Source organism: Vanacampus margaritifer, chromosome 12 (genome assembly GCF_051991255.1).
Source record: "Vanacampus margaritifer isolate UIUO_Vmar chromosome 12, RoL_Vmar_1.0, whole genome shotgun sequence".
NCBI lineage: Eukaryota > Metazoa > Chordata > Actinopteri > Syngnathiformes > Syngnathidae > Vanacampus > Vanacampus margaritifer.
In genome coordinates this window covers 748,830-775,663 of record NC_135443.1, presented here as the reverse complement: position 1 = coordinate 775,663, position 26,834 = coordinate 748,830, and the positions used below count along the sequence as shown (strand labels likewise).

The 26,834-nt window shown below is 45.3% G+C and overlaps 1 protein-coding gene across 6 annotated transcripts in view; it reads right to left on the bottom strand.

The window, feature by feature from the left end:
• Positions 1 to 26,834, bottom strand: part of atrnl1a (attractin-like 1a) — a 90,422-nt gene that overhangs the window by 14,123 nt on the left and 49,465 nt on the right. For 4 of the 6 annotated variants that reach the window (XR_013296089.1, XM_077581249.1, XM_077581248.1 and 1 more), the window contains 2 exons: positions 24,678 to 24,756; positions 6,745 to 6,837 (listed from right to left, as the gene is read on the bottom strand). Coding sequence is in view for 5 of the 6 variants with exons in the window: in XM_077581249.1 (XP_077437375.1) it covers positions 6,745 to 6,837; positions 24,678 to 24,756 (172 nt within the window). In the remaining variant the exon portion in view is untranslated. Of the gene's footprint in view, positions 1 to 1,663; positions 2,717 to 6,744; positions 6,838 to 24,677; positions 24,757 to 26,834 lie in introns of those variants that run through there. The other 2 variants (XM_077581251.1, XM_077581252.1) reach the window with 2 other exon arrangements.

The window sequence follows — 26,834 nt, the reverse complement described above, 5'->3', positions numbered from 1 at the left end:
AGTCTTGGCAGATGTTATTCGCGGGTCGGGTCGGGTCGGGTTACGCTACTAATGGCCCTGATGTCCATCTTGCGTGCCAGATCTGCGTCTGGAAAAATGATTGTGTGCAGGGATCCATTTTTGAACAAAGCAGATTTTCATCTAGCGTCGGCGGCGGCGGAAAGATTACAAGACGAGACGTGTGAAAAGTCAAAAAAGAAGAAGGAAAAAAAAGCATAGGCAACTTGTGGTTGGAAATGTGAATCCAACGTTGACGTTTCCTGACCCGCGGATGAACGTTAAGCACGTCGTCATCGGCAACCGGCGTCACCGCAGCGCAAGCAAAACATTCCATCACGCCAAAAGTTTTGTGGAGACGTTTGCTTACAGCCGGCGACGGCCTGCTCGTCACGCTCGGGTGCGACACGGTGTCGTCGTGCTGGACTACATCAAGTATGGAACCCATTTCATTCATTGGAACCCTTAACCAGCTGTTTGAAATGCTGAGCCAAATTTGAAATCGTGACCTCAAACTGTAACCCATGATTGAAAACCCTCCCCAGGTTTGAAACGGAATATGAAAGTTTCTATTTGAAATCAGATTTTGCAACCCAGACCCAAGCTTCAAACCCGAACCCAACATGAAAAGACACATTTGCAACCCTAACCTGGACTTGTTGGTCAGAATGACTCCGCAGATGTTCATCATTCACCAAACCCATCGAAAAAACAAGCACGGAGCATCTGCCCCCCCCCCCCCCCCCAATCCACTCCCCACCCTGCCCGCCCCTTTTAGCCCATCAGGGCGTCCATCCGTGTTGTTCCCTACCGCGCACAAAATGGTCATGTCCAATCTTCTCAACGTCCAAAAGAAGCCCCAAACCCTTCAATTTCACATCCTCTGTCTGGATCTGTGGAGATCCTCCACGGGGAGGCCGGTGTGTGTGTGTGTGTGTGTGTGTGTATACGTGTACGTGTGTGTGCGTGTGCGTGTGTGTGTGTGTGTGTGTGTACGTGTACGTGTGTGTGTGTGCGTGTGTGTGTGTGTCCCAAATAAAAGGAGTGAAAATGTGTAGTTTGAGCATAAAGATTCATTTTGTAGCCTGAGGATGGCAACGCGAGGGGAGTTGTGAAGGGGTGGGGGCTGGGGGGGCTTGGGGGGGGGGCTGGGGGCGTGTCCACATCATTTGAGATAGTTGTTTTTCTCTTCTGGGTAAAAAGAAGAAGAAGGAGGAAAAAAAATCCCTTCAAGGCTCAGATGGCGTTCCGGCGCAAAGTGGCAGCTTTAGCCGTGCAATGGAGGAGATGCTGCGGCAGATAAACACAAAATTCGAACCTCGTGCTTTTCTTTTCTACGTGCATTGATAACTAAGTCGTTACTAATAAGTTGATTAGTAACAAGAAAATCTGAATATATGAATATAAAAACAAACAGGGTTACGTTTTTCATAAAAATATATTTTTTGTATTAAATGATAATTTATTATTCACGGTTCTTCGCTATTCTTGTTCATGCCCAGTCGCTACCCCCCACCCCCCAAAAGAAACAAAACAAAGCAACAAATACAAAATGGAAGATCAGGACGGGTCCGACCCCCTCGTCTCTGCATACTTGCATGTTCTGCCGGCAAACGAAGCCCCCCCCCCCCCCCCCACCGCTTCCTCGTCTTTTCTCCCGCTCACACGTGTCTTTGGCTTTCTTGCCTGTCTGTGGTTAGCGTGACGGAGATGAATGTGTTTACCTGCTCGCATTTTCACGCACACACAAGATGACGAATGGCGAGGAGGCAATTTTTCCTGCCGCCGGCTCAATATTGATGGATGAGGATGAGGATGATCATCGATCCGCCGGTAAAGACCAAGAAAAGGTGAACTAAATCCTCTAATGAGCGGCAAAGATGAGCGACTGCATCACGACAACGCACGCGCGCACGCACGCACGCACGCACGCACGCGCCACATTCTCCATCCGAAGGACATCACGCCGTTTCCTTGCCGTTCTCCGTCTACCTTTAGAAGCTTTTCTTTTCGCACCGTAGCCGTGATTCCAAAAGTTTGCAACAAACTACGAGTAGCGCTACGCTAAGAATCGTAAAAACATACATACATGTATGCATATACTGCTGATTACAACTTTGAATCGTAATTAATCACATTTGCATAGTAAATGAATTACGCATGACCCCGTTCTAAATGTAGAATATATTTTAAGTTTTTCATCATCTTGTTAATGATCATAAATGTGAACAAATATGGTTACCAAAATATAAATGTGGCTTTATCTTTTAGTTTATTTATACAGTAATTATAACATAAGAGGTTCATAATGTTGAAACGTCGAGTCAGATTTGCGTTGAGGTGATTTACTGCCACTAGGTGGCATTGGTGTTTCATGTTGGACATTGGCGACAGAAAGTCCATTTTTCTTTTCAAATTCATAACAATTAGCATTGAGAACATGAAGCAACTGCATGACGAGTCACTAGTCCTCAAATACATGAACATATTTTTGTAATCACATTTATTATTGCTAAATTGTATTAAAGTGACTCCTTTGTAAAACGCAAAATAATTCATGAACAACAATTGCATTGAAATTTTTTTTTTTCAACGTCCATTTAAGGAGGTGTGTTCCAAAACTTTTGCTCACTTGAGAAGTGGCTGCCATGTCCTGCCTTGCTGAACATGGAAATGAAAGGTGCAATTCTCAACTTGTGTCTCGTATTCATCTTTTGATCTGAAAGGCAAAAAGTTTTCAATATAAAAACCAAAACCAAAACAATTGATCGTCCGTTCCAATACTTTTGGAGGAAGCTTGATGTGAATCCTGGCGTGCGCATCGCATTATGACTTGAAGTGAACGCTCATCATCAATCTCAGAACGTCACATTTCGTCAAGCGTTTGGTGACTTGCTGTTTGGTCACCTGCCTCGACTCGTGAAACCGAGTTTCGAAAAACGGCCTTCATTACAAAAGGGCTTTACTGTTGAGGGAGTTTCACAAAGAGAAGTTGGCCGAGCGGCGGCGTTTGCACAGGTGACGCCTTCGGGCGGCGCAAAGACAGAAAAGTCGGCCTGGCCGTTTGGTTCCGACTCGTGACACGTCTTGCTGACTAAGTGACTTCGGAAGACAAACAAAAAGCGCGACTCCAAACGCTTGGACGTCATTGCTGACGTTTGCTGTGCATTTTTGCTCTCTTTTTTCGTTGTTGGACTTTTTGCACTTTTCAACATGTTATTCTTCTTCCCATTTCGCAACTTCCACACTTTTCAAACAATAGAAATCATTCCAACTTCAACGACATTGTTTTCTTTCCTTTCACTTGGAATAGCCCACCCTCAAACTTTGAACTCTCTGATGCAATCAATCAATCCATCAAATAATCAGGGATGTGATTTGACCAAAGTGAAATTATCTGAAAATTTAGCCGGGGGTCTGGGGGCCCCCCGTAGCTCATGGGTTTTCCGTGTTTTGAAGTACTTTCAATGCACTCACATGACAAAGAAATAGACAAAACAACAGCATCAATTTTCAATGTATATTGAACTATCCCATATAAAATGGCAGTTTTAGTCAACTCAAAATCAGTCACATTCAAAAACATTGGACTGCCTTTGCTTTTAAAAACTATCACTGAGAATATCATCATATCTAACTAATGTGATTACTAAGTTAACACATAAATAATGTTGAAGAGTTCAAATTTCATGAACAAATAATTGTATCATGACCAAATGAAAAGTAACTCATATTAGAGCATACCACAAATGTCTTTGTTATAGCAGAAGATGTTATCTGTCGGAGTCGTGTGCATACACAATGAAATACTAAAAAAAAAAAAAAAAAAAAAAAAATCGGATTTTTTTTTGGGGGGGAGATAAAAAAAAGCGGAATTCCGCGAATTAGCGGAAAAATCACATCCCTGAATAATGTCATTGTTTTTAAAGACAATATGAGGATTCGTGTCGTTTGCAAGATGGACGCGTTTCCTTTTCTTGTTTGTCTGCCAAATGAGTCAAGCCTCACCTGCAGCGCGTGTGTTTGTGTGTTTGTGTGTGTGCGCGTGTCAGCTCGTGCACTTTGCCGCAAAGATTCAGACTCCCACGCGTCCTAAACGATGTTAATCTCCGCCTCCCTCCTCCGCGCGTGCCCCTCCTGCCTGCTGATCTACATTAAACCCCCGCAATGGCAAAGTAAACACGCCACATTAAAAGAGCGCATCACAAATTGATTGATTGCTTACTCGAAGCCGCCTTATGAAAATGGCAGAGCGCCGTTAATCAGCCGCAAAGGTGCGAACGGGGGCTCCCGGAGGGGATCTCCGGTCTGTGTTTGCGGACGCTGGCGGAGGATTTATTGCGATGGCTGGGCCCGAGTCCCGTAATGGCGCCGCGACCGCCGCCGCCGCCGCGTGATGGAGGGCCGCCTCCTCGTCCCTTCGACGCGAAGACGTAACGTGATGGAGGGCGCTTTTATTACACCACGTCTGGCTCGGCAAAGCGCTTTCGTGAAAACATTTGAAAGAAGACGTACGAGCATTCAGTCGAGGTTGAAGCCAGCAGGTGAAGAAAAAAAAAAAAAAAAAGTCTGGCTCACGGGACTTTTTTTTTGTTGGCTTCTTCTTGAATGACCGGCGACCAGGGCTGGACTGACCATCCGGCATACGGGGCAGATGCCCGGTGGGCAGGCGTCTTTTGGGGCCGAAGAAACGTTTTTTTTTTAAAAACTCTTTTACTGCCAAACGTTATCCAAAAAGATAACCCTTAGAAACATGGTGGATACCATATGAAGGGGTGAATTCTGTTCTTTCATTAGAAAAAAAAGATGATGATTCTACTTTAATACGTTCTTTAGCAATCACCATTTAAAAATTGGTCATTTGAGGGACAACAAGCTGCAATGGAAAAAAGACAAAACAAGCTTTTTGTGAAAAGATCAATTTTCTGCACAACAGTGACTTTGACGCTAATATTTTTTGTTTAGTGACACTCTGAATTAGATTCGATTTTTCACGACATCTTTGAAAAGGTGTTTCCTAAGAACAGCCATGTTTTCATATAATTTGCTCCACGGGAGCCCAATGAAAAGAGATGCAATGCTGCCAACTGACGGCCACAGTTAGTGGCTGTTTTTTTATGTATTGAAGTTTGTCAATTCATTCATGAAACCAGAACTGCCCAAGAAGTTGCGCTGCCCATTGAAAAAAAAAAAAAAAAAAAACGTCCTTGACTTCAATTAACGTTGTTGGCGGTGCGAGTTGGGTTTTCCATTAACGTTATTTAACGTTCTTGGCAGGAAAAGAGCTAAGTTATCAATTTTTCTCCATTTGACCACATTAGACTGGCCCAAAATCTGGATGGACTCGACCATGAATCCATTTTGAACCAAGACAACAAACAGAGCCAACATCAGGCAATACTAGTGGCAGAACAACAGGTATGGTCAGGAGTCGGGTCGGGAGTCGGGTCGGGAGTCGGGTCGGGAGTCGGGACGGGAGTCGGGATGGGAGTCGGGTCGGGAGTCGGGTCGGGCTGGGCCAGGGGGGCATAAGTCAAAATGCCAGGGTCCATTTGTTTATGCCAGTCGAAAAATTGTGATCCTTGTCTTTGTTGTCTTTGTTGTCTTTGTCGTCTTTGTAATTGTCCCTGATGTCTTTGTGAGTTTTCCCGCTGAAGGTGAGCGTCCATCTTGACGGCGTTCCTAACGAGCTGACATCTGCTCGCGTGCGAGGGCGTGATAATTGCGCACTAAAGCACGTTTACGCGCCGCTCCGTCTTTTTTATGTGACGCCAAAGTCGTCGTCGTCCGCCCATTAGCGCAGCCGTCGAGGCGGCACCTGTTGTCGTATCGCACGTCGCGCCATTTGACGGCATGCGTGTTTACACTCGTTATGCCGTACATCAACTTTTATGTGGAGCTGTGACGCCACGACGCGTTAATGCGAGCGCCATCCCATCTGCGAGGTTCAGATCATCTTCTGTTGCCTTGCGGGAAAATAACGATTGGTCTCATGCAGCACGTCGGCTTCCTATCACAACTTCATGACAAACAAACAAACTGCGGGATCAGCAGAGTTACATTTGCATTGTGGGTAGAATAAGAACCAAGTTAGCGGAGTCACCCATTTTCATCCATCTCATGCAACATCGCCCCCTGCTGTTGATTGAAAGTGACGCCAAAATGCCTTTGGGCTCGCATTGCGCAACGTGAGCCCTGAGATGGATGGAAATGGATGGATCAACACACATTCTGCTGCCAAGAAAGTTTCAACGTTTTTTGGGGGTATTTTAAAAATCATTTTCCAAATTTGCTCTATTTTTTTTTTTTAAATTCCATATTTTCATTTTTGCAAAAATAAGTATAGCAGGTGTCACCAACATGGCTCCAAAAAATCCACTGAGCAGTAAACTGTATCAAATATTTGCTGTTATTTTAAAATAACGCTTGCAATGGCGCACATCGAGTCGTGACGATATTCTAAAAAAAGAAAAATGAAGTCAAAAGTCTGCATTGTAACGAATGCCCACAAAAAAAGTTTGGCTGGAGAAAAGCTAGCGGGCAAAAACCACCATGAAAGATGATTTCCCCTTCAAATCATTTCAGCAAATTTGTTACCCATGGAGTGCGTATCAAACTGGTAGAACTTGCCATTTATCGGTTTTATTAGCTGACCCCTGAACTAGGCCAAGACAAAATATTACCGCGCGATGGATTTCTTTTTAGTGCGTTAACAAATCAAATTCAAATCAAGTCAAATTCCGTCACCTGCAACCAAGTCGGCTGGCGGTCGCAGCACAGCTCCAGCGCCACCGACGCGAAGGGACGGCTGGCCGTCTGCTGACGCTCCCACATCAGATGCTGAAAAGAAGGAAAGAAAGAAATATTGCTTTCATGGCAGACATGAGACTTTGCTGTTCTCTTTTAGAACCCGGGGTCAAAATATAGCTCGTGGGAAATTTCCCACGGAACATCCCCAACAATGTTGGATGGATCCGTCTGAACGCGCACGCTTGTGTCCTCCCAAATGCAAAGTTAGCGGTTGAAGGTCTGATTTACGCCGCCTCGACCCGGTTGTCTCGTCAAGGACGCCGCGGAAACCAACATCCGCACGCCCACCGACAATTACAACCAGACCGCTTGCAGAAGTGCTGAGACGCAAACTATCGACGGCGCCTGCGTGGGAATTCATCATTGGGAATGTTTGCAAGGAGATTGAGGTGGCAGACGCGTTCCGGCTGGAGCGCACGCACGCACATTTGTCACGAGCGCCGTCGCGTCGCCGTCACGCGGAGAACGCTTTGTCATCGCAACATTCATCACCTGAAGATGGAAAAAAAAAAAAGCTAATTACTTTCATGCATTAAGTAAGTTGTGGGGGGAAAAAAGTCGGGTAAGTCGACATCAAAATGAGCTGGACTGAAAATGTCTGGCCGAAGCTCCGCCTCCACCGTCCATGTTTCTACACGGACCTTTTTTGCGGACGCACGCAGTGGACAGGAACAAGAATGGGTGTTTTTTTCTTTTTATTGTGTTACGGAGCTTTTAATTGTTTAGCACCTTGAGGTTTATGTATGAAAATTGCTATATAAATAAAGTTGGATTAATTGATTGAAATAAAAAAATAGGGATCGAATAATCAATAGGGTAATTGATTTGAAAAAGATTTTATAGTGAGAGCCCTGTAACATTTCTCTAGTTCAAAGTAGTATAGCATGTTTTTTTTCCTTCCAACATTCCGAATATTGTGTGAACTCCGAACGTGTCTTTTTCCCTCTCAGCAAAGACAACCTCGAGCGTCCGTTAATGTTCATTTGCGCCGCAAACTTGACCATTCGCTGTGCGCGCGCACGTGCACGCCCGCCGCCTTAGCATCAGAGCGCTAACGGCCGACAGGTGACGGCATCGCACCGCCGGGCGTGCTGCCGTGGCTCGCCGTCGCTACAGGTGCAACACTCATCCAGGCCGACACTGCGGGCACCTGACAGCTCCTTAACATCACGCAGCCACTGCGTGCGTGTGCGTGCGTGTGCGTGCGTGTGCGTGCGTGTGCGTGCGTGTGCGTGCGTGTGCGTGCGTGTGCGTGCGTGCGGGTGCGTTTGTGCCTTTCAGGGGTTTGTGTGGCGAATAAAAGTATCGGGTTTGTGTGTGAAACAGGTGGCGAGCCTCCAGCGATGGCAAGTTCATTAGCATCGTGTCCTCGATGACTCCTTGTGGATTTTCAATACCACGTCAACTGTGGTGGCGCCCGCTTGGCCGTCAGGTGCCCGCGTTGCGAAGGTGACGTATGTCACGTGTGCGCTCGACTCGCTGTTGATTTTTATCAATTCTTTGCCTGCTTTGTGTTGCTAAATCTCTCCATTGATTTGGTGCGATTTGCCATGACAAAATACAGTACAGATACTCGCTCATAAATGCGGCAAAGTAAATAGTAAACCTCCATAAATGTACTCAAGTAACAAAAACATTTACTTGAGTACTTTAACAAAGTACTTTTACTTCATTACATTCCGCCACTGCTACGCATCTTCCAAAACTAGCACAAGATGAAACGTGTCAAAGCTGTCTTTACATTTCAGTCATTAAAGTGTAATGTTTTAAACCAAAACAAATTCATGCAAAAACAACAAAATGGCAGCCGCATCCGTCATCGTTGTTGTCGGCTTTTCTCTGATGTCACGTTATTGACGCACTGCGACTGTCGCACAAAACAAAAGCGAAGGGAAAGCGGCGAGAGTGTCGAGTGGTCGCAACAAACCGCCCAAACCACAAAGCGGCGTTGCAAGCGAAGGTCCGCCTCCATAAAGCAGCCGGCGAGACCGCCGCTCCAATCAATGGCGAGACCGCCGCTTCTCATTCGTGCTTTCATGAGACGTTCAAGTACGACGAGGATTGGCCGACAACCTCGCTGACTCTTAACGAGCGCCGCCACACAAACTTCCTTTCAATGTGCGCCGACCGAAGGAAACGACGGCCATGTTTCTTGACAACAATCTACAGCCGAGCGCAAAACACCTTTGAAGCGTCGAGGCCATGAAAATCAAGACAGGAACACAATTTGAAGCTTTTGGGCACTAAAGACAACCACAAAGGATTTGAAAGGAAACAAACAAAATGCAAACGTCGAGCTTTCATTTGAAGAATGGAACTTTCTCGCTTGCGTTTCTTGATGATGCTAGCGAAAGCAAAAGCAAAAGCAAAAGCAAAAGCAAAAGCAAAAGCAAAAGCAAAAGCAAAAGCAAAAGCAAAAGCAGCATCGCAATTTGCTCATTTTTAGCTTCACAATTCCGGCTCTTGCGATTGTTTCTGGTTATTCGCTTTTGCTCACAATGTCTGAATGAAATGTTGCCATTTTGGGTTTTCACGCCTTACTTGAAAAATGCAAGGCAAACGCATTTGTTTCTTCCACACTGACGTCGTACTTTCCTTTGTAGGTTCGGACAGAACAATTTTCTTCGGCTCTTCATTGTGATTCGGTATAAAGAAATCCTTATTTAAAAAAAAAAAAAATCAATTGGTATTATTATCAGTGACATTTTGTCAACACTGGCACTGGACAATATTGACTTTAGATCGCTAGCAAATCTTGCATTATCGCTTGACACTAGCTTTGACGTAGCCGAGCTAACACACATTCACACACTGTTATAGTAAACACACGCACGCGCACACGCAGTATCCTGTGGTAAATCCACGAAAACGCGCAGCCTGCTGATAAAAATATCAATTAATTGCTCATTTTGTGACTTTTGAAGCGCCGTCTTCTCCGCATGAATAATCACGACAGCACACGCCTGACGCGCAACGCCGGCTCCACGATGAGCTTGAAAGCGGCTGCTTGGCAAAAGGACACACTTCAGTGCGCTCTTTGGATTTCCGTCACACAAACACTCGGAATATCGGACACAATTATTGGCTGCGGTCGGACAATGTGCGTGCGTGTGCGAACGCGACGATTGGTGCGGCGGCGAGCCGATAACAAATCTCATTTCCGCCATGTTTGTCAGCCTTCCAGACAAGCATTTTGTCTCCCGCTCGGATTGGCGAGGGCCATCCGAGCGGCGTAAACAAGGAAAAAGATTTCCTGGGCTGATAAGCGGCCGTCTCCGAGGACCTCGCTCTTGAGACGCGTGTCAAGCGGCGGCAGCGGCGGCGGCGGCGGCAGGACTTTTGGCTGCAAATTTGGCTTGAAGGGCTTCTCGCATTGCGACATCGTGTCCTACGCTGCAAAACCAGATATGTTGCCGTATTGAATCGTGTTTGCTTTGGCGTTTTTTGCAGTGCGGTCTGGTTGCGGAAGTTTGTTTCTTTTGGTGCCGCGGACCTCTCACGTTGCGGAGGCAGATTTGTACGGAGGACTAATTAGCCGGCGCTGCCAGACAAAGCGAGACAAGAATTGTCGGAGTGGACACGCCGCCGGTTGTGTTGAGCGTGCCGACTAAGCGGATGGCAATTACTGGGAAGCCGCCACGGCAAAACTTTTGACAGAACGCAAGCAAACACACTTAAAGTCATCCGACTCTGACAGCAACAAAACACTCAACGCTGCGTTCGCTTCACATTTAAAAACTGGAAGAAAAAACAATCACGTTGGCTCAACTAGCAATCTTCCCAAATTCAGCCAGTTCAACTTCAACATGGAATTTAGTCAGCAAGTCAGTAGACCTACAAAAAAAAAAGTCTCAACAAGCCATGCCTGGAAAAATACACGGAGGCGGCCATTTTGGCTTAAGGGAGGCAGCCATTTTAGACTCAGGTCATCAGGAGACCTTTAAAGAGACAACTTGGATCAGCAGAACCCAAATGGAACTGAAAACAAGCAAGATGGAATTTGGTACACACAACAAACGTAAGGAGAGCCACAAAAGAAGCCACGCCCCAAAAGATACAGAAAAGCTTCCGTTTTGGTTACAAGTGGCCATTGGGGGGAATGTTGGTCCGTCAAAGTTGGAAAACTGGCTAAACTAGCCAAAACGGCACATCCTTAAACCAAATTCCTACCAAATTTGAAACTCATAGTCGACAGGTATGAAATATGAATAAGTGAAGTATTTGTGGCTCTTGCGCAACATCAAAGCTTTACGATTTGCCATAAAACAAACTCTTGTAGCTCATCTCACAAATATTTTGAAAATTCAGCTCCTGAAGAGTCCAGTTCAATATAATGAGTTGGCCCACAAAAAAAAAATGAAGCAGCGGCCATCCCGGAAAAGTCTGCCATTTTTGTTTGAAGCCGCCATTTTGACTACTTGGCACAAAATGGCTGCTTTCGACCAAAATTGGTTAATTTCTTGCTCAATTTGACACAACTGAACCTCATTTTTTGTTGACTAGAGAAACGTTTAAGGGGTCCTACCAAATGAGATTCGGAAGTTCGTGTTGGGGCCCGTCCAGTAATTCCCAACACAGAACTTGCATAAATTGGTGAGTTTTCATGTTGAGGGCCCCAAAAAGGCCAATCAACAATCAATCAATTCATCAACCAAAACACAACAATTGCAACTAAGTCGATTTTAGCAGCAAATATTTCCACAACGTTCACACAGGTTGTGTATTAATTGTGGTGAAGTTCGGGTGCGCATGAGAATAAAAATGATTTGCTCTTTTCTTCGCAGTCTTGAAATGTATGCAAAAGAGGCAATTAATATTCCATGAAAGTTTTCGCTCGACATCATTTAGCAAAGCTGAAAGTCTCAAAGAAAGAAAAAAAAAAAGTCAGAGCTCAGTGAAGCGCTTCAAATCTGATGAGACGTCTCTGGCGGTGACGGCTGAGCGGTCCAAGGCGGGCACGCGGGCCTCCATTGGAAGCCATGACATCATCGTCCTCCCCGGACAGACGCCGTCCATCAGCGGCGTTCCCACGCAGGGGCGGCGGCCGAGATCACAGGCGCGCCGCCGGCGCGTCGGCCAAACGTTACGCACGCTTTCTTTCACCACAACAAGCAACAGCTGGACAACATCTGCTGCACACGCTAACACGGATGCTAACACTGATGCTAACATGCCTGCTAATAAAAGTGACAGGACAGCCAAGCCTTGGAAGTCAAACTCAAGGCGAACGTTTGCCGCCATTTTTTCATGCTGAAACAAAATCCAATGTAGCGACGCGAGCGTGCGTGCGATGCGGGTCAGGCTGAAGGCGACAAATGAAGAAATCGTCGGTCCATTTTCTCAGCTTGCTTTTTGGTTTTCAACGCAAGCATAAACTGCTTCAAGTCTGCTTATACTTACTTTGTAAATGTATTTACTGGAAACATTATCTGCACGCTAAATGAAAGTTGAGGCTTTTCATTTGGATACTTTTGAAGCCGTTTTCCTCAATTCAAGGATTTACGTGTGACCTCCGGGATGGCTTCCATGTAGCCATAAAAAGTGTGTGCGTGTGAACACGTTTAAGACTTGATGGACAGCCTGCAACACTGTCAGTATATGACCAAGAACAAAAAATGCCCACAGATGGAAATCATTGAGGAGCGCGCGCACACGCACGCACACGCACGCACACGCACACGCGCGCACGTCTCGGCCAGGACCGCTTAAAAGGGTCTTGAAAGGTGCGCGCTTCTTGTTCTCTCTCATGGAGACGCGCAACGGGTTTAGCGCACACGCCATCGCATGCGCAGATGCAGGCGCCGTTTGTGGACTTGACTTGAACATGAAAGAGAAACTAAACTGGATCAGGAACAGGTGCGGAAACAAAAGTGATAGCAAGAAAGAGTACGGAAAGAAAACTGGATCAAAATCACATCAGGAAACAAAAGAGGCTCAAGAACATGGACAGAAACAAAACTGGATTAAGAACAGCTATGGCGAGAAAAGTGGACCAGTATCAGACCCAGAAACAAAACGGGATCACAAACATGTATGTAAACATAGTTGGATCCAGAATGCATATGAAAAGGAAACTGGATCAAGAAAACATTGATTTTTAATCAGAAATCCTCCACGCGCGCGCACACGCGGTTTCCGTGGCAACCCGGTTTATTCTCTCCATTAAGGCCATTTAGCGGCATTAGCATCACGCTCCCATCTGGCTCCTGCCACCACAAAGCCATCCAACATCAGCTCCATTCAGGTCTCGCCTGAAGCAAGCAGCACTTCCTGTCACATGACTGACTCAGGTCGGGAGATGCTGACGAGCCGCTGACGAGGAGACGTCTCATCACGGCGCCATTATTGGACTGTCACATGTGATCTCGTCCCTTCTTGTGACTACGTGACTCACCGGCAGTCAAACAAATCCACTTTGCGGTTCTGGATGCAGTTTGCTTTCCAGACATGTTCTTGGTCAAGTTATTTTGCTAAACCTTTAGTTTTTTGTTTTCCGTAAGTGTTTTCATCTACTTCCTGGACTTGAACCTTTTGCTTTCATTCGTATTCAGTTGTTCCCGTTTGTGTTCCCGATCCAGGTCTTCTTTTTGTACTTGTTCATCTATTTACGTTTCTGCACATGTTCTCACTCAATCCCGTTTTGTTTCCAAATGCATGTTTTTGCAACCAGTGCTGCTCCCATGCATACATGATCCAGTTTTGTTGTTTTGTTTCCATATGTGGTCTTGATCCAGTTTTGAAATGATATGTGTACTTGATCCACTTTTGTTTCACTTTAGGTTCTTGATCCAGTTTTAGATCCAAACGAGTTCTTGATTTGTTTTTATGTTTTCTTAATGCCGTTTTTTTTTTTTTTTCAGTTTGGGTCCTCAATCCAATTGTTTCTGTAGGAGTTCCCAGTCCTGGTTTGTTTCCACACATGATCCTAATCCAGATACATTTCCATTTGTGTTCTTTATTCTGTTGTTCCCATAAATGTTCTTGATCAACATGCTGGCGATCCAGTTATGTTTCCGGATGTGTTCTTAATCCAGTTTTGTGGTTTTGATGGGGTTTTGTTTCAGTTTGGGTTCTTCATCCAGGTTTGTTTCCGTACGTGTGTCGATCCAGTTTTGTTTCTGTACATGCTATTGATCCAGTTCGGTTTTAGTGTATGTTTTGAAGGCCAATTTTGTTTCAGTGTGTGTTCCAGATCCCCCTTTTTTTTTTCTTTTTTTTTTTTTCCATACAGGCTGGCGTGACCCCACGAGGTGGTGAAGGCGCTAATGAGGACACGTCTCGTCCCGGTCCCCCTCAGGGACTGTCACATAAGATCTGATAAACTCGTGTGAGGCTCAGCATTTACGTGACTCACGTACAGCAGACATGCAAACACTTTTTTAATGAAACGTGCCAATCACTTTCATACTTATTTCTTTACAATCTTATTTCGAATGGCTCAAAGTGACGTGTGACGTTTCCTGGTGTCTTCATAGGAGACAGAAATTAAATACCAAGACACGAGTTGGACGATGCACACAGATTTTGTTTCTTGATCAACTGATTGTTGTTATCTCAATTCCATTTGTGTTCTTGATCCGGTTTAGTTCCCGTATATGATCCTGATCCAGTTTGCTTCTATACGTCTTCTTGATCTGGTTTTGTATTTTTATGCGTGTGTGTGTGTGTGCGTGCCTGGATGCAAGGACGACTCAGCATGTTTGCGGGTCTCGTCTCCAGAACTTTCTAACAAGGAGCGGCCTAATCAATCTCCAGTCAATAACCATGTGGAGCCATTAAGGTGTGTGTGTGTGTGTGTGTGCGTGTGTGTGTGTGTGTGTGTGTGTGTGTGTGTGTGTCACAGCGCAGCATGTGCCAACGGTGAGGATGAAGCGGCGTCTTCAGCTCAGCTATCAGCGCCTGAGACGGGAAGCTGGCAGCGAGGGGAAGTCAATAGCGGCCCGGATGGTCCAGTGTTCAAAATGAGAGCGAGCGAGCGAGCGAGCGAGAGAGAGAGAGAGAGAGAGAATGTGAGCGAGACGAAAAGAAGCAAAGTGGCAAGCAGAAAGCCAGCGCAGCAAAATTGCACATCAACAACGCGCGATGCAACATCGCGTCATTTTGACAAACCATCTCCACTGCGCTAAACCCGAGTCAACAATTCCCAGGTAGATTTATGTGCACGTGAAAGTGCACGTGCGTGCCAGTCAGTCATATCTTAGATGACTGTGTTTATTTACAACAGCGGGTGTGGAAACAAAACCGGATCAAGATAACTGACAGAAAGCAAACAGGATTGTTTTCAAATGTCGTCTGAATCCAGTTTGGTTTGTGAAGACAATTTGGATCCAATTTTATTTGCGTACTCGTGTTTCCATACTTAATCTTCAGCTCGTTACAGATTGTCTTTAGGAGTTCTTGATTCCGATTTGTTTGCCACATATGCTCTGGATCCAGTTTTGTTTCCGTGAACGGCGGCCATCTTAAGTCTGCCTGACCATCGCAACAGAGCATTTTGTCATGTTTGTAAACGACAACCAACTCGCTTCGACCGCAACGTGTTGTGTTTGGGATTACGCCGCGAGATACCACAAAAGATGAGGTTGAAAAGAAAAAAAATGGATGGAGCAGAATCAATATGGCGGAGGAGGATCAATTGAATCATAGTAAAAAGAAGAAGATCCTGGAAGTTGCCCCTCCACTCACCTGTCCAAGCAATTCTAATCAGGTGACATCATCTTTTCGACCGACGGCGATGGACAAAATCCTCATCGAGCCATTTGCTCGCTTTTCTGCATTTGCGCTGCCTTGGACAAGCAACATATGAAGCGGATGTGACGTCATGTCGTCAAGTTCGCGTCGAGGCCTTTCTTACTTTGCCTCGGATGAAATCAGCGCACATCTGGTGTCCTCGTTTAATCTTTTAATGGTCAAAGTGTGTGCGTACGTGCGTACGTGTGTGTGTGTGTGTGAGGCAGCTTATTGTTATCGGAGCAGATCTCCATCGTGTCTCCCCGGGGAGCGTTCCAATTCGGGCGTCATTGATTGGCTGCGCCGCCTCCAACAACAATGAACGGCCGACGGCAGCGTGAAAAAGCAAAGCTGAAGACTTTTGACTTTTTCTTTGTCTCCAATTTATATCCCAAATTGAGTCTGCGGCAAACGGCAAAAACGCAACTCGTGGCGTTTAAGAGTGCCGAGTGGAACCTGGAGGAAGCATTTATGTTCACTTCCTGTCCTGATGAACAATAAAATTCATAAAACGGTGAAAAAAGATCATCCAAAACACAAGCGCATATTTTTTTACGAAAAAAAGAAGAAGAGCATCCTTTGTGATTGGCCACCTGACTGATAAGAAGCTTTTGTCCTTGCGCGTGATTGGACGCTTTCCGCTGTGGAATTTGTTGTGAGAAGAGCGGCTTGTGCGGCGTTGGAGAGACTCTCCAACGCCGCAATCACATTTCAAGTTTCGCACACTTCAAGTCACGCAACCTCATCCACGCACCAGGAAAAGAAGAGAAAAAAAAACAACCACTTCCAGCTTTGCCAATGTGAGCTAAAGAGATAAGCGGCGTTGTGTATTTAAGAGCTCAGCGCTCGCTGCCGCCCCCTACAGGACTGATAAGCAAGAGCGGGTCACGCCACACGCCTCTTCGGTCTCGCCTCCTTGCACAAAGTCAAAGAATTTTGGTCTGAAATGGATTAGCAGTGAATGTAAATCCACTTCGACAGTCCAGTGATGCTAATGCTAATAAACAACTTGCTATCCTGGGGATTTGATGGAAGGAGCTCAAAAAAAGAATGCACATCTTAGCCATATTGGCAAATATAACATTAACACTAGCGGCATGGATCATTTTTAATATGATTTATTTATCAATAACGGTAAAGACTTGACTTTCATTGTGAAAATCAATTAATTTGCCGGATATTTTGGTGCAATGCTAAGGCTGAGCATTAAAGTGAATTTTACTGTGACTTTGATTTTGGCTTCTCGCGGTCATAAAAAGAAAGAAAAATAATCAATAACCGCAGGCCAGCATGAAGGCACACTGACGAAAGCATATTTTTATGTTAGCATTGCTAGCAAGCATGCTAACCATGCATCCAAAAGATGCTAGCCAATAAGTAAATGCTAACTTCCTGTTAGGTCATATCTGGTCGTATTAAATTTTTTTTAAACATATTTGAATATTTTGGGCGCCTCGGAGGAGGAAATGACTTTGAGCGAATGTCAAACTTTTGAAAGCTTCATATCTCATTTTGGCAGCGGCGTCAACTCATAACGTAATAATAAGCACGTCAAAGTTGGAGTCATCTTTTGGATATTAAATGTCTTGATTGTCTGCGTGTGCGCGCGGATGCTAATAAGCCAGCTAATAAAGGCGGTGGAAGTGTTTTGGGCCGTCAAGGCTGAGCGGGCAGCCGCGGGGGTTCTCGCGCTTTGTTTTCACAGCGCTAATAATGGCGCTGCAGACTTATAATTAGCAACTTAGTGAAGTGAGGAAATTACACACGAAGAATCGGCGGCGGGGGAGACGATCATCGAGAGGCCGGCCGGCGTCCCCGACTCGCTCTGACAAAGACGCAGAGAAAAGAAACAACAATGGTGATACTCGTTGCCAAAGTTCAATATTTGCAAGTTACAGAAGCAGCAACGCCAAAACAAGTTATGACTTATGAAGACTCAAAAACACGTCCGGAAAGAAAAAACATTTAAAAAACATACGGAAACACAACTTGATCAAGAAGATGAATTGAAGCAGAAGCGAGACAAACATGCTAATTAGCATCAAATGTGCCACGCTAGCTAGCTGACGTGCTAATAAATCATTCAATACGAGCATTTACAATAACAATTGAACAAACTGCCCGCATACGTGCTAATAAAACTAGTAAACACTATCGAGATTATGCAAATGAAGCATGAAAATGCTAATCATCCGTCGTGGTTAAACGCTAACGATCCGTCGCATCTTTCCGTCTCAAATTCACAAGCTGCGAATCTCGGCTTGTAAACAATAAACAGTGAGCTTGCGTGATTGCACTTCGCCCAACTTCGCCCACGCCGGACGTCTTCGCGCTTCCGCTCAACATCTCTCGCTTGCGGCAGCGACAACAGATGGCGACAAGAAGACCACCTCGACCTCAGCAAAATCATCAACATCTGCGTGTGCGTCATTGCGCCCACTGACCAGCGCGCTACACACTTTTCAAAATCGTAAATGATCAACGTCAGCCACGCTCAGCTGACGTAAAACTTTGAAATAAATGTCAATGAAATGACTGATTTCAAGAAAATGCGGCAGATGTACGAGGACCCGCGCATGAATGTCGCCACTTCACAAACCATAAAAATAGCACTTACTACTTTCCTAACAGCACCTAAACGTACTCGTTTATCAAATGTATTTAAAATGTCAATCATCTGTTCCGGCAGCGTAATCCCACCCCCGGGAAAAAAAATGAAACGCTCACCGGGAGCCACAATTGACGCGTCCGTGAACGCCACAACACGGAAGCAAGGAAATAACCGGCCTACGGTACGTGCTCATTCGTTGACTTTCGCATCACTCAACAGAGCGGAATTGATCATCTCGCCGTACACATCAAGAATCAAAGCCAAAGATGTCAAATGAACTTCCAGCCTCACATTCTGTAGGCGTAAAAAGCAGGATGCAAAGCAGGATGTTCAAAAGTCGAACCAGGCTGGGCCGAATTACACCCGTTTGAAGTCTTTCAAAAGGACACAAACGCGCTAAACGCAGTGTGCTGCCATCTATTGGTCGACAGCGGAATTACACCCAAAATAAGTGGGAGGTACAACAAAATGGAGTTATACGCTGCACATAAAAAATCCCTGAAATAGCGGGCCTGTGAACCTGATGTGATGGCGACGTATTTCCTGTGTTGCAATTATCCAAATAAAGGCCCGCCCCTTAATAACAGACGCCTTTGAGATGCCGGTTTGAACATGCTGGTCTCGACGACTTCACAACAACGAGGCTCACTGTGAAAAATGAGACGCATCCCGAAGACAATAACCGTTTGCTAGCAAGCAGAGTGATGAATCGCTGCATTTAATTGGGGCGAGGAATTATGAAAGGCGGGTCACATGCGGCGGAACCCGCGTGGATATTTGCCGGCTTTTGTGCGTGATGATGGACGACGTGATTGCGTTGGAGCAAAAACAAACATGGCCTCCACGCAGGCTTTGTGCTCGTGTTTGTTGTCGTTATTAGCAACCGCGATGCTTCGTCAAAGTCCAAAGGGTCACATGACCACAACGCGGTCGTCGTATCACGACAGCCGACGCCCACTTGACTTCTTTCCATCCTCGCTTGCGGAACAAAAAAGGAGAACGACGCATTCTCCCAAAATGGCCATCATAGAGTTTTATCGCATTCATAGATTGAATTGCATCCGGATCACGTCGTCATCGGACTAAATCGAAAGTTATCGTCATCAGAGTACAAATTTGTTTCGTAATCGCTGTCAATCACATCATAAACAAACTGAATCATATTATAAACATTTCATTAGACATTGTAGTTGGAATGAATCGTAAGGTGAAACGGAATATGTCGTAATAATTCTTGAGTCTTCAAAATACATCTCCTTAGATCACGTATGTCGTCACCCCCCCCAAAAAAAAGAAAAAGTCACAACCACAAGATGAAAATGTCCCAAAAGAGCAGACGAGTGTAAAGTCTGCGGGGGCAGTAAAAGTGGCGGCAATCAAGCAAAAGCGAGTCGACATTAACCCCCCGCGGCGGCACAAGCGCCGGCGCCGGCGATGGCGTCGGAGTTCCGCCACGTAGACGCGTGCCAGCGCTTGTAATCAAACACGCGCCATTGTCGCGTCTTTGTAATTATGGAAAACTTAATGATGTGTTTGCCGGATTCATTAAAACGCTTGCACTTTTTTTTTTTTTTTTTTTTTGAAACCAACGTTATTGAAACTTTTAGCGGCACTTTAATAACCGCAAGCGTGAGAGCGCCGTCATGAATATTCACTCGGAATGCAAAGAGATCGTTTTTGCAGGATACGAATAATCAATACGTTTGCTACGATTCACTCCAATTACGATACAAAACGATTGACTACAAATGTGCTGCAATACGAGACTGACTTCAATTTCAAATAACTCCAAATTAGGAGTGACTCCAGTTCCGATTCGATTGATCGACGGATTGTAAGAATTTGGAGCGAATCGTATCGAAGCGAATCCGATGGCATCGTAGCGGCAGCACTCGATTGGCGAGGAAACGCTTTTTGCTGGCATGCGTCACAGAAGCTCGTTGGAAAAAACAAACCTTTCATGCAACAATGTTTGTCAGTGTATTGAAAGGTAAAATGTGTGTGCGTGTTGCTGGTGTTGATGAAGAAGATGAAGATGAAGATGAAGATGAAGCAGCAAAGCCTCTTAGAGGAGCAGGATTAGCACGAGGATTGTCCGGCAGTTTACAGCAGGACAAGCGTTTGTTTGCCGCACAAGATATGTTTAGCAGCGCATTTCACACAATTTCACACAATGGGACGGCACGCACGCACGCACGCACGCACGCACGCACGCACGCACGCACGCACGCACGCACGCACGCACGAAGCTTAAGGACGATTTTGGACTCGGATCTGCAAGCGGCAGTTTTGACACATTTTGTGCTGATCTGTGTGAAAAATTTCCCGCACTTACGCATCAAAAGTCGTGGTGAGAAAATAACAAATCAATGTAAACAACTTTTTTTTGCAGACTTTTTGCAGGTTTTGTGATCTTTCGCATTTTTGGTCAAAGTTGCAAGCGCGACCCGCAAAAGTTGTCTCGGTAACGCATCATATTTGCAACTTGAAATTTGCCAATCGAGCCACGAAAAAAAAAAAAAAAACAATCTCAAGAAGTCATACCGAAATTGACACATGAACTCTGACATTTTGCTTTGAAGAAAACATTTGAGGTTGATTTCCAAAAAGGATGGTTGATATTTTGTTAATGTTTTTTTTTTTTTTTTTTTTTATGCTAGAGCATTTAGAAGACTTTGATGCAGCGTCTGAACTGAAGAGAATGTTAATGGAAATGGAATTTATTACAAAAACGGCCAGCAGGTGGCAGCAGAGTATACGAGATCAACCAGGGCCATGTTGCAAAAAAGCTCTTTTTTGCCAGTGTTTTTAACATATTTGTAAATAACGATGAAGCTGAGCTATTTTCTAATGCTAATTGCATGTTTTTGTAATAATGAATAGAACACAACATTCTGTGGACGGGCCTTGCAAAATCAGTCAAAATCCAGTAAAACAGCCGGGAGAGAAGGGGGTTGCTTCAGTCAAAAAGTCTGCCAGTGAATGAGTTAACAGGACCTGACTTTTTTTTTACAAAACATTTGAATCATAATTTTTGAAAAATGTTATTGCCATACTTTTTGTGAAGTGCTGCTCTGATTTTATGACCTGCCTCTGGCCTCCAGGCCACTTGGGGGCGATACAGAAGCCACGGTCAGCATTTTTTTTCTTACTGCGCTAGCACAGCCTATAAAGTTTTAATATGGAAGCTTGTGTTCCATCAATAAAAGGATGATCCGATCCCAGGTGGGAGCGATCTGCTCCGACTGAGCCGTGACAAGAATGAAGCTGCTAGCTTAGCTTAGCTTAGCTTAGCTTGCGCCCAGACTGGAGTGTCGCTGCCGTTGTGTGTATTTAAGGGGTGCACACGCTGGCCTCCATTATTGATAAGCAGCATATCACAGCAGCATGCAGCATTAATGCGTCCTTTATGGAGCCATGTTTCTTGGCCGTTTCCTCGCTGGGGGGTGTTTTCTGCTCCTGTTGTTTTTATTTGACGACGTGAAATGATGGACGAGACCGAGACCATCGTCACCCCCTCCAGGTCGGACCAGTCAGGGGATTTCCAAGCCGGCGCTGGCTTGTCGTTCCATAAATTCCGACAGGCTGGGCGGGAATGGCGCATTATCCGTTACCTTGCCGCGGATCTCCGGGGACGGCGGCGTGGAAGGGGAAGACGGGACAATGTTGCCGTTAATTGCGTGCAGGAAGCCATCGGGATGTTCAGCGTCGGTTGTTCATGCGACAATCGATTAGCGGATGAATAAGTCACACGGGTGCAAGGTCTGATGAAGCTTTAACGCTTCCCATTTTTCAGCGTCAATGGTATTCAAAGTTGCCACGTGGAGAGCGGCCTTGTCAGCTGGCGGCAGGATGCGTGTAAATATTTGTGTAAAGGGACCGCAGGGGTGGAAGATAAGCAAACAAATATGTGATGGATAAGCAAAAACCTTCAAGTCCACAAAAAGCACTGTGCCTTTCACGCACAACTCAGCAAAGCAGACAACTAGGAGGCAGTGAGTGTTCGGTGTTAAACCTCACAACCCTGTCCTAGCTTTCCACTAACCCCTTTCACACAGCTGCGGTCCGATCTTAGTCAAAGCTATAGCACCTTTCACACAGTTTCACCAAAATTTGTGTACCAGAACATTCAACAATTTTAAAGGAGCTGCTGAAAGCACTTCTTGCTGGTGCCTTTCACACACACACACACACAAAATAGTGACATAGGATAATGCTAGTTTTTCCAGACTGGGTGAATTTTTCTGGACGTGTGAAAGGGGCCTCTGAACCTACCATTGAATTTATGGGCCGACTCCTGTTCGTTATTGGAGCCTGGAACACACAACAGCAAAGTGGGGGGGGGGCTGTCTGGCTTTAACAGGCCTTGTGAAAGGGGCATTTGACAGGATTTCAAATCCAGAAATTTGGAGGGTCAGACGTACGGTCCTTGTCGGTGCCTTTTGAACAATTTTGTGTGAAAGGGGGTCTCTGAAAGTACTTTTGAAGGCTTTTAACGCCTTTTGAACAATTCTGTGTGAAAGGGGGTCGCTGAAAGTACTTTTGAAGGCTTTTAACTTGTGGTTGACTTTCTTTAGCGATGCCTTTCAAACAGAACAGAAATGTGAAGAAAATTCTGCTTTTGTTTCTGGCAGTGAAAGCTGCCTTTGAAAGGCTGCGTGAAAGGGGGTATGGACGATTGGGATGATTTGGATTTGGAAAGCTGCATATTTGGTGGCGGGGACGACCGTAAGCTCGTTTTCCCGTGTGAACGCCGCACGGCTCACTTGTCACCAGTCGTTCCGCTCGGACTCCCTCGCCGCCGCCAGGTGAGCGCCGTCGCCGTCGCCGTCCCGGCCGCGCATCAACTTGACGTTTGTTTTGGAGGCGAGTCTGGCGAGGGAAAGCGATCCGGCGCAAGCAAGGACATCTCCCTGCAGACACGCGCTGGCGCGATACCCTTTTGTGTTGTTCTCGTCCCGTCCGCTTTGAATTCTTGCCCCGGGCGGCCATGTCTGCGCTAATATATCTTCCTCTTCTTCATCTTCCTCTTCTTCATCTTCCTCTTCCTCCGTCTCTTGGTGCTCTGTGCCGTTGCCGCCGCCGCCGCCGCCGTCCTCTGCTCAAGGTTGTCAACGTGATGGATGCGCCGGCGAGCCGACGCTCGTATTGGATGATTGATATCGGAACGCGGCACAAATTTCATCCCAAATGAGAGCCAACGCAAGCAAGCACAAAGTTAATCAAATCGACTTTCTGTCAATCCTCAAAATGATTACAATTAATCGATTTATTGGTTGCAACAGATTTTGGTTTCGTGGATTCATTGACAAGCATTTTGATCATCGGTTTTGTGACATTGTTTGACTGGAAATTGAATTTCAGCCTCTCAACAAATACTGCTGCTTTTATTTTGGGAAAACAAAGATCAACATTTTTCAACAAACCGCTCCGTGAATCATAATCGATTCGTGGGAAAAAAGAAGTCGCATTTATATTGGGAAGAAAAAAGGTTATTTGCCGCTGTGGTACGAATAAATGAATCATTGTTACGCAATTGAACATGAATTTGGTGTGGAATATATATGAATATCTCATATTCAAAAGTATTTATTAGGATTTTGTACAGAAGCCAGAAACACATGAACAAAAAGAAAATTGTTACTTTTTTTTTTTCATTGCATGGAAAAAACATGCACTTTTGTTCTCAATCTCAAAACTCTTTTACAGGATTTTGTCCTCAACAGCGAGAAGATGTTTTTTTGGGGAATATGATCCTGCACATACGAACGAGTTTGCTCTTGACCTTATCACAAGGATTTTGTACAAGAAGAATCACCTTTCAGCCTGTGACGCATTCAGCCAATTGACTGCCAGTGTGCGTGCGTGCGCGCGCGCGTGCGTGCGCGCGTGCGTGTGCCACTTCATTCCACTCCATTTAGCATCACTTGATGGGCCTTAATTGGTTCATGAGGGGCGCTAATTAAGGGGAACGGCCTTGTTTACCGTCTCAGTGACGCTCGTTAAGGTTTTGTTTTTTTTCCGGTCGGTCACCAGCTCACCCTTCACGCCTTGGAAGGGGCTGCACGGAAGGGGCTGCACCGGTTGGCACGTACACTTCGCATTTAGGACACAGAACAAAAATATCCTTTTCTGCCTTTAGTTGATATTATTTTAAGTTACATGAGATAAGGAATATGATGTAGGCAAAATGATCAAGGTGGGGATGTATATATATTAGGGGTGCGACGATAAACAAGCATTCTCATTTCGTCAAGAATTGAACATGTTTTTTTTTAAATTTTTTACATGACATCAGTTTGTTCAAATGTGCGTCTTTGTGGACGAGCATAACAACCGCGTAGCGTAATGACATCAGCTGTGTAGCTCGGTTGTGACATCATAACCAACACTTGAATCTGGAAAAGTATTCGACCCAAACGCTCTCTAAGCCTCGTGTAGTCGTGCATTGTTTCAAAAGTCCAAAATCATGAGAAAGCAAGCTTCTTCTTTTTTTCATGTGTGCGATAAACTTAAGCGCGCGTCCTACCTCTCTCCGCCGCGAGGCCCAAAACGTCTGCTTGACTTTCCAAACCACGGCGGCGACCAGCAGCAGAGACAGGAAGCAGCTGAGGGGACGACCACAATCAATCAATCAATCAAACAATCAAAGCCTTCTGTATGCTCTAGCATAAAAATGAAAAATAGAACAAAAAAACGTATAAATATGTCTTTGGGACACTGGCAATATTTACGTATTTCTACGTTTTTGGCAGCGAATGAGTATTTAATGGCCTGACTTCCCTAACACGACGCTTGACTTTTGTAGCAAATTGACCTCCATAGATTTGCAGATGGATCCATGAATTGCGATCAATACAATTTAAGTGCAAACATTTGGAATTGTGGACATTTAAAGCTTATTGGGCCCACAAACAGGTGGCAATATTTCAGCTCCCTCAACTCAAATGCGTTTGACATCCTCGTGATCAAGTCAAGGCGTCGTCGGAGGGTTCTCGCGGCGTCGTGAGGAAATCGCCAAGATTGTGCGGCAGCTGAAGACGAACGCCACCGAAAGGCCGCGCGCTAAAACAATCGACAAGTCTGTCACGCACGCACATTCGAATGTCCGCAGGCCAAAGCCAAGTTGGCAAACAAAGCCGGTCTCTCATCTGACGACGACGAGGAAGCGGCTGAGAAACTGCTGAGGCGGCGGCGCTCCGACAATACGCCTCTTCATCACGCCGCGCGCGTGCGCGTTGGTGCGTGTGCGCGCGCAGGTTGAAAAGGCTACAAGTGGTGTAATGAGCGTGACATTTGGCGAGGAGGCTGCCGCTTCGGCATCTGCGCCGGCCGCTCGACCTCATCAAACCCACAGAAGAAAAAAAAGGAAGAAGGAAAAAAAAAAAAAAAAAAAAAGCGGCCAGCGAGTGAATGCGCGGCAGAAAGTTGCACAGAGCAAACACTGGAATGCAGCATCAAGCGCTTCTGACAAACGCCACTGACACGCTTGTTCGTCACAAAAAAGGCCATTTGAGATGCAACAATTAATGATCAAATGAATCGACCGCTAATTGTATCGTTTTGAGACCTTTACAGCTTTAAATTGTTCAAACGTCGGCTGCTCAACGACACATTTTTGAATTTTGGTTTTCCTTGATGAAAACAGACTGATTAACTTATTTTTTCTCTAAAATAAGACATTTGCAAACATCTGGTTTTAATTTGGCAAACAATGATTTTTGCCAATTTTCGGATGGATTTTATGAACCAAATGAGTAAATAATCAATCAATGTAAAAATTGTGCTTTTTTTGCACCGGCAATTTGAAATGATGTCCTACGTAAAAAAAATATTTTTTTTTACCCGACTCATCGAAATCAATGAATGATGTGAGCAATTAATATAATCGTTATTTGCAGCCTGACATTAAAAAAAATGTATTTCAGAACAGGAAGTTCAAAATACACACGGGCGGTGAACCCCATGCTGCTTCACCAAGTCTAAAAGATTGGAAGACTTTTGTCATATTTGCATGGTTCAATTTGATGCCTTCATTGGCAGTAAGCTGGCACGCACACACACACACACACACACACACGCACAGTCCCCTACTGATGACATCATCACTCTCAGCTTGCCTAAAGGTCGCTGATGTCTGTAGGCGGGCCTTCGGCACATAACAGTTAGCCGCCTCTCATTGCTGCGCACGCACGAACGCACGCACGCACGCACGCACGCACGCACGCACGCACGCACGCGCGCGCGGCGCTGCTGAGTGTCAACGTGTCGCCCGAGGACAGCAGACGTCCTCGTGCGCTGGTTCGTCAGCCGTCCGTCCGCTTCCAATAATGCGATGGATTCCATTTGGAGTCTCGCACAAAGCAAATGTATGAGATTTGCTAAAAAAATCAATTTCCTGACAAAATTGTTTTCATGCATATGAAATGTCATTGAAACTCTTGCCAAACCAAACGCGTATTTCTGTAAATAGCAAAGAGCTTTTTGAGTCGTCCACAAACTTTTAGTATGTGGTCGTAAAAATTAAATACAATTGACCCCAAAAGCGAAACATTTTGAACAAATCCAAGTTGTCGTGTTACTGAATACGACTTGACTGATTTTTTTTTTTTTTTTCAGCCACAATTTGAGTCTTTTCAAAAATCCTTTTCACTTTTTTTTTTTTTTTCTGGAGAGCTCAGTATTG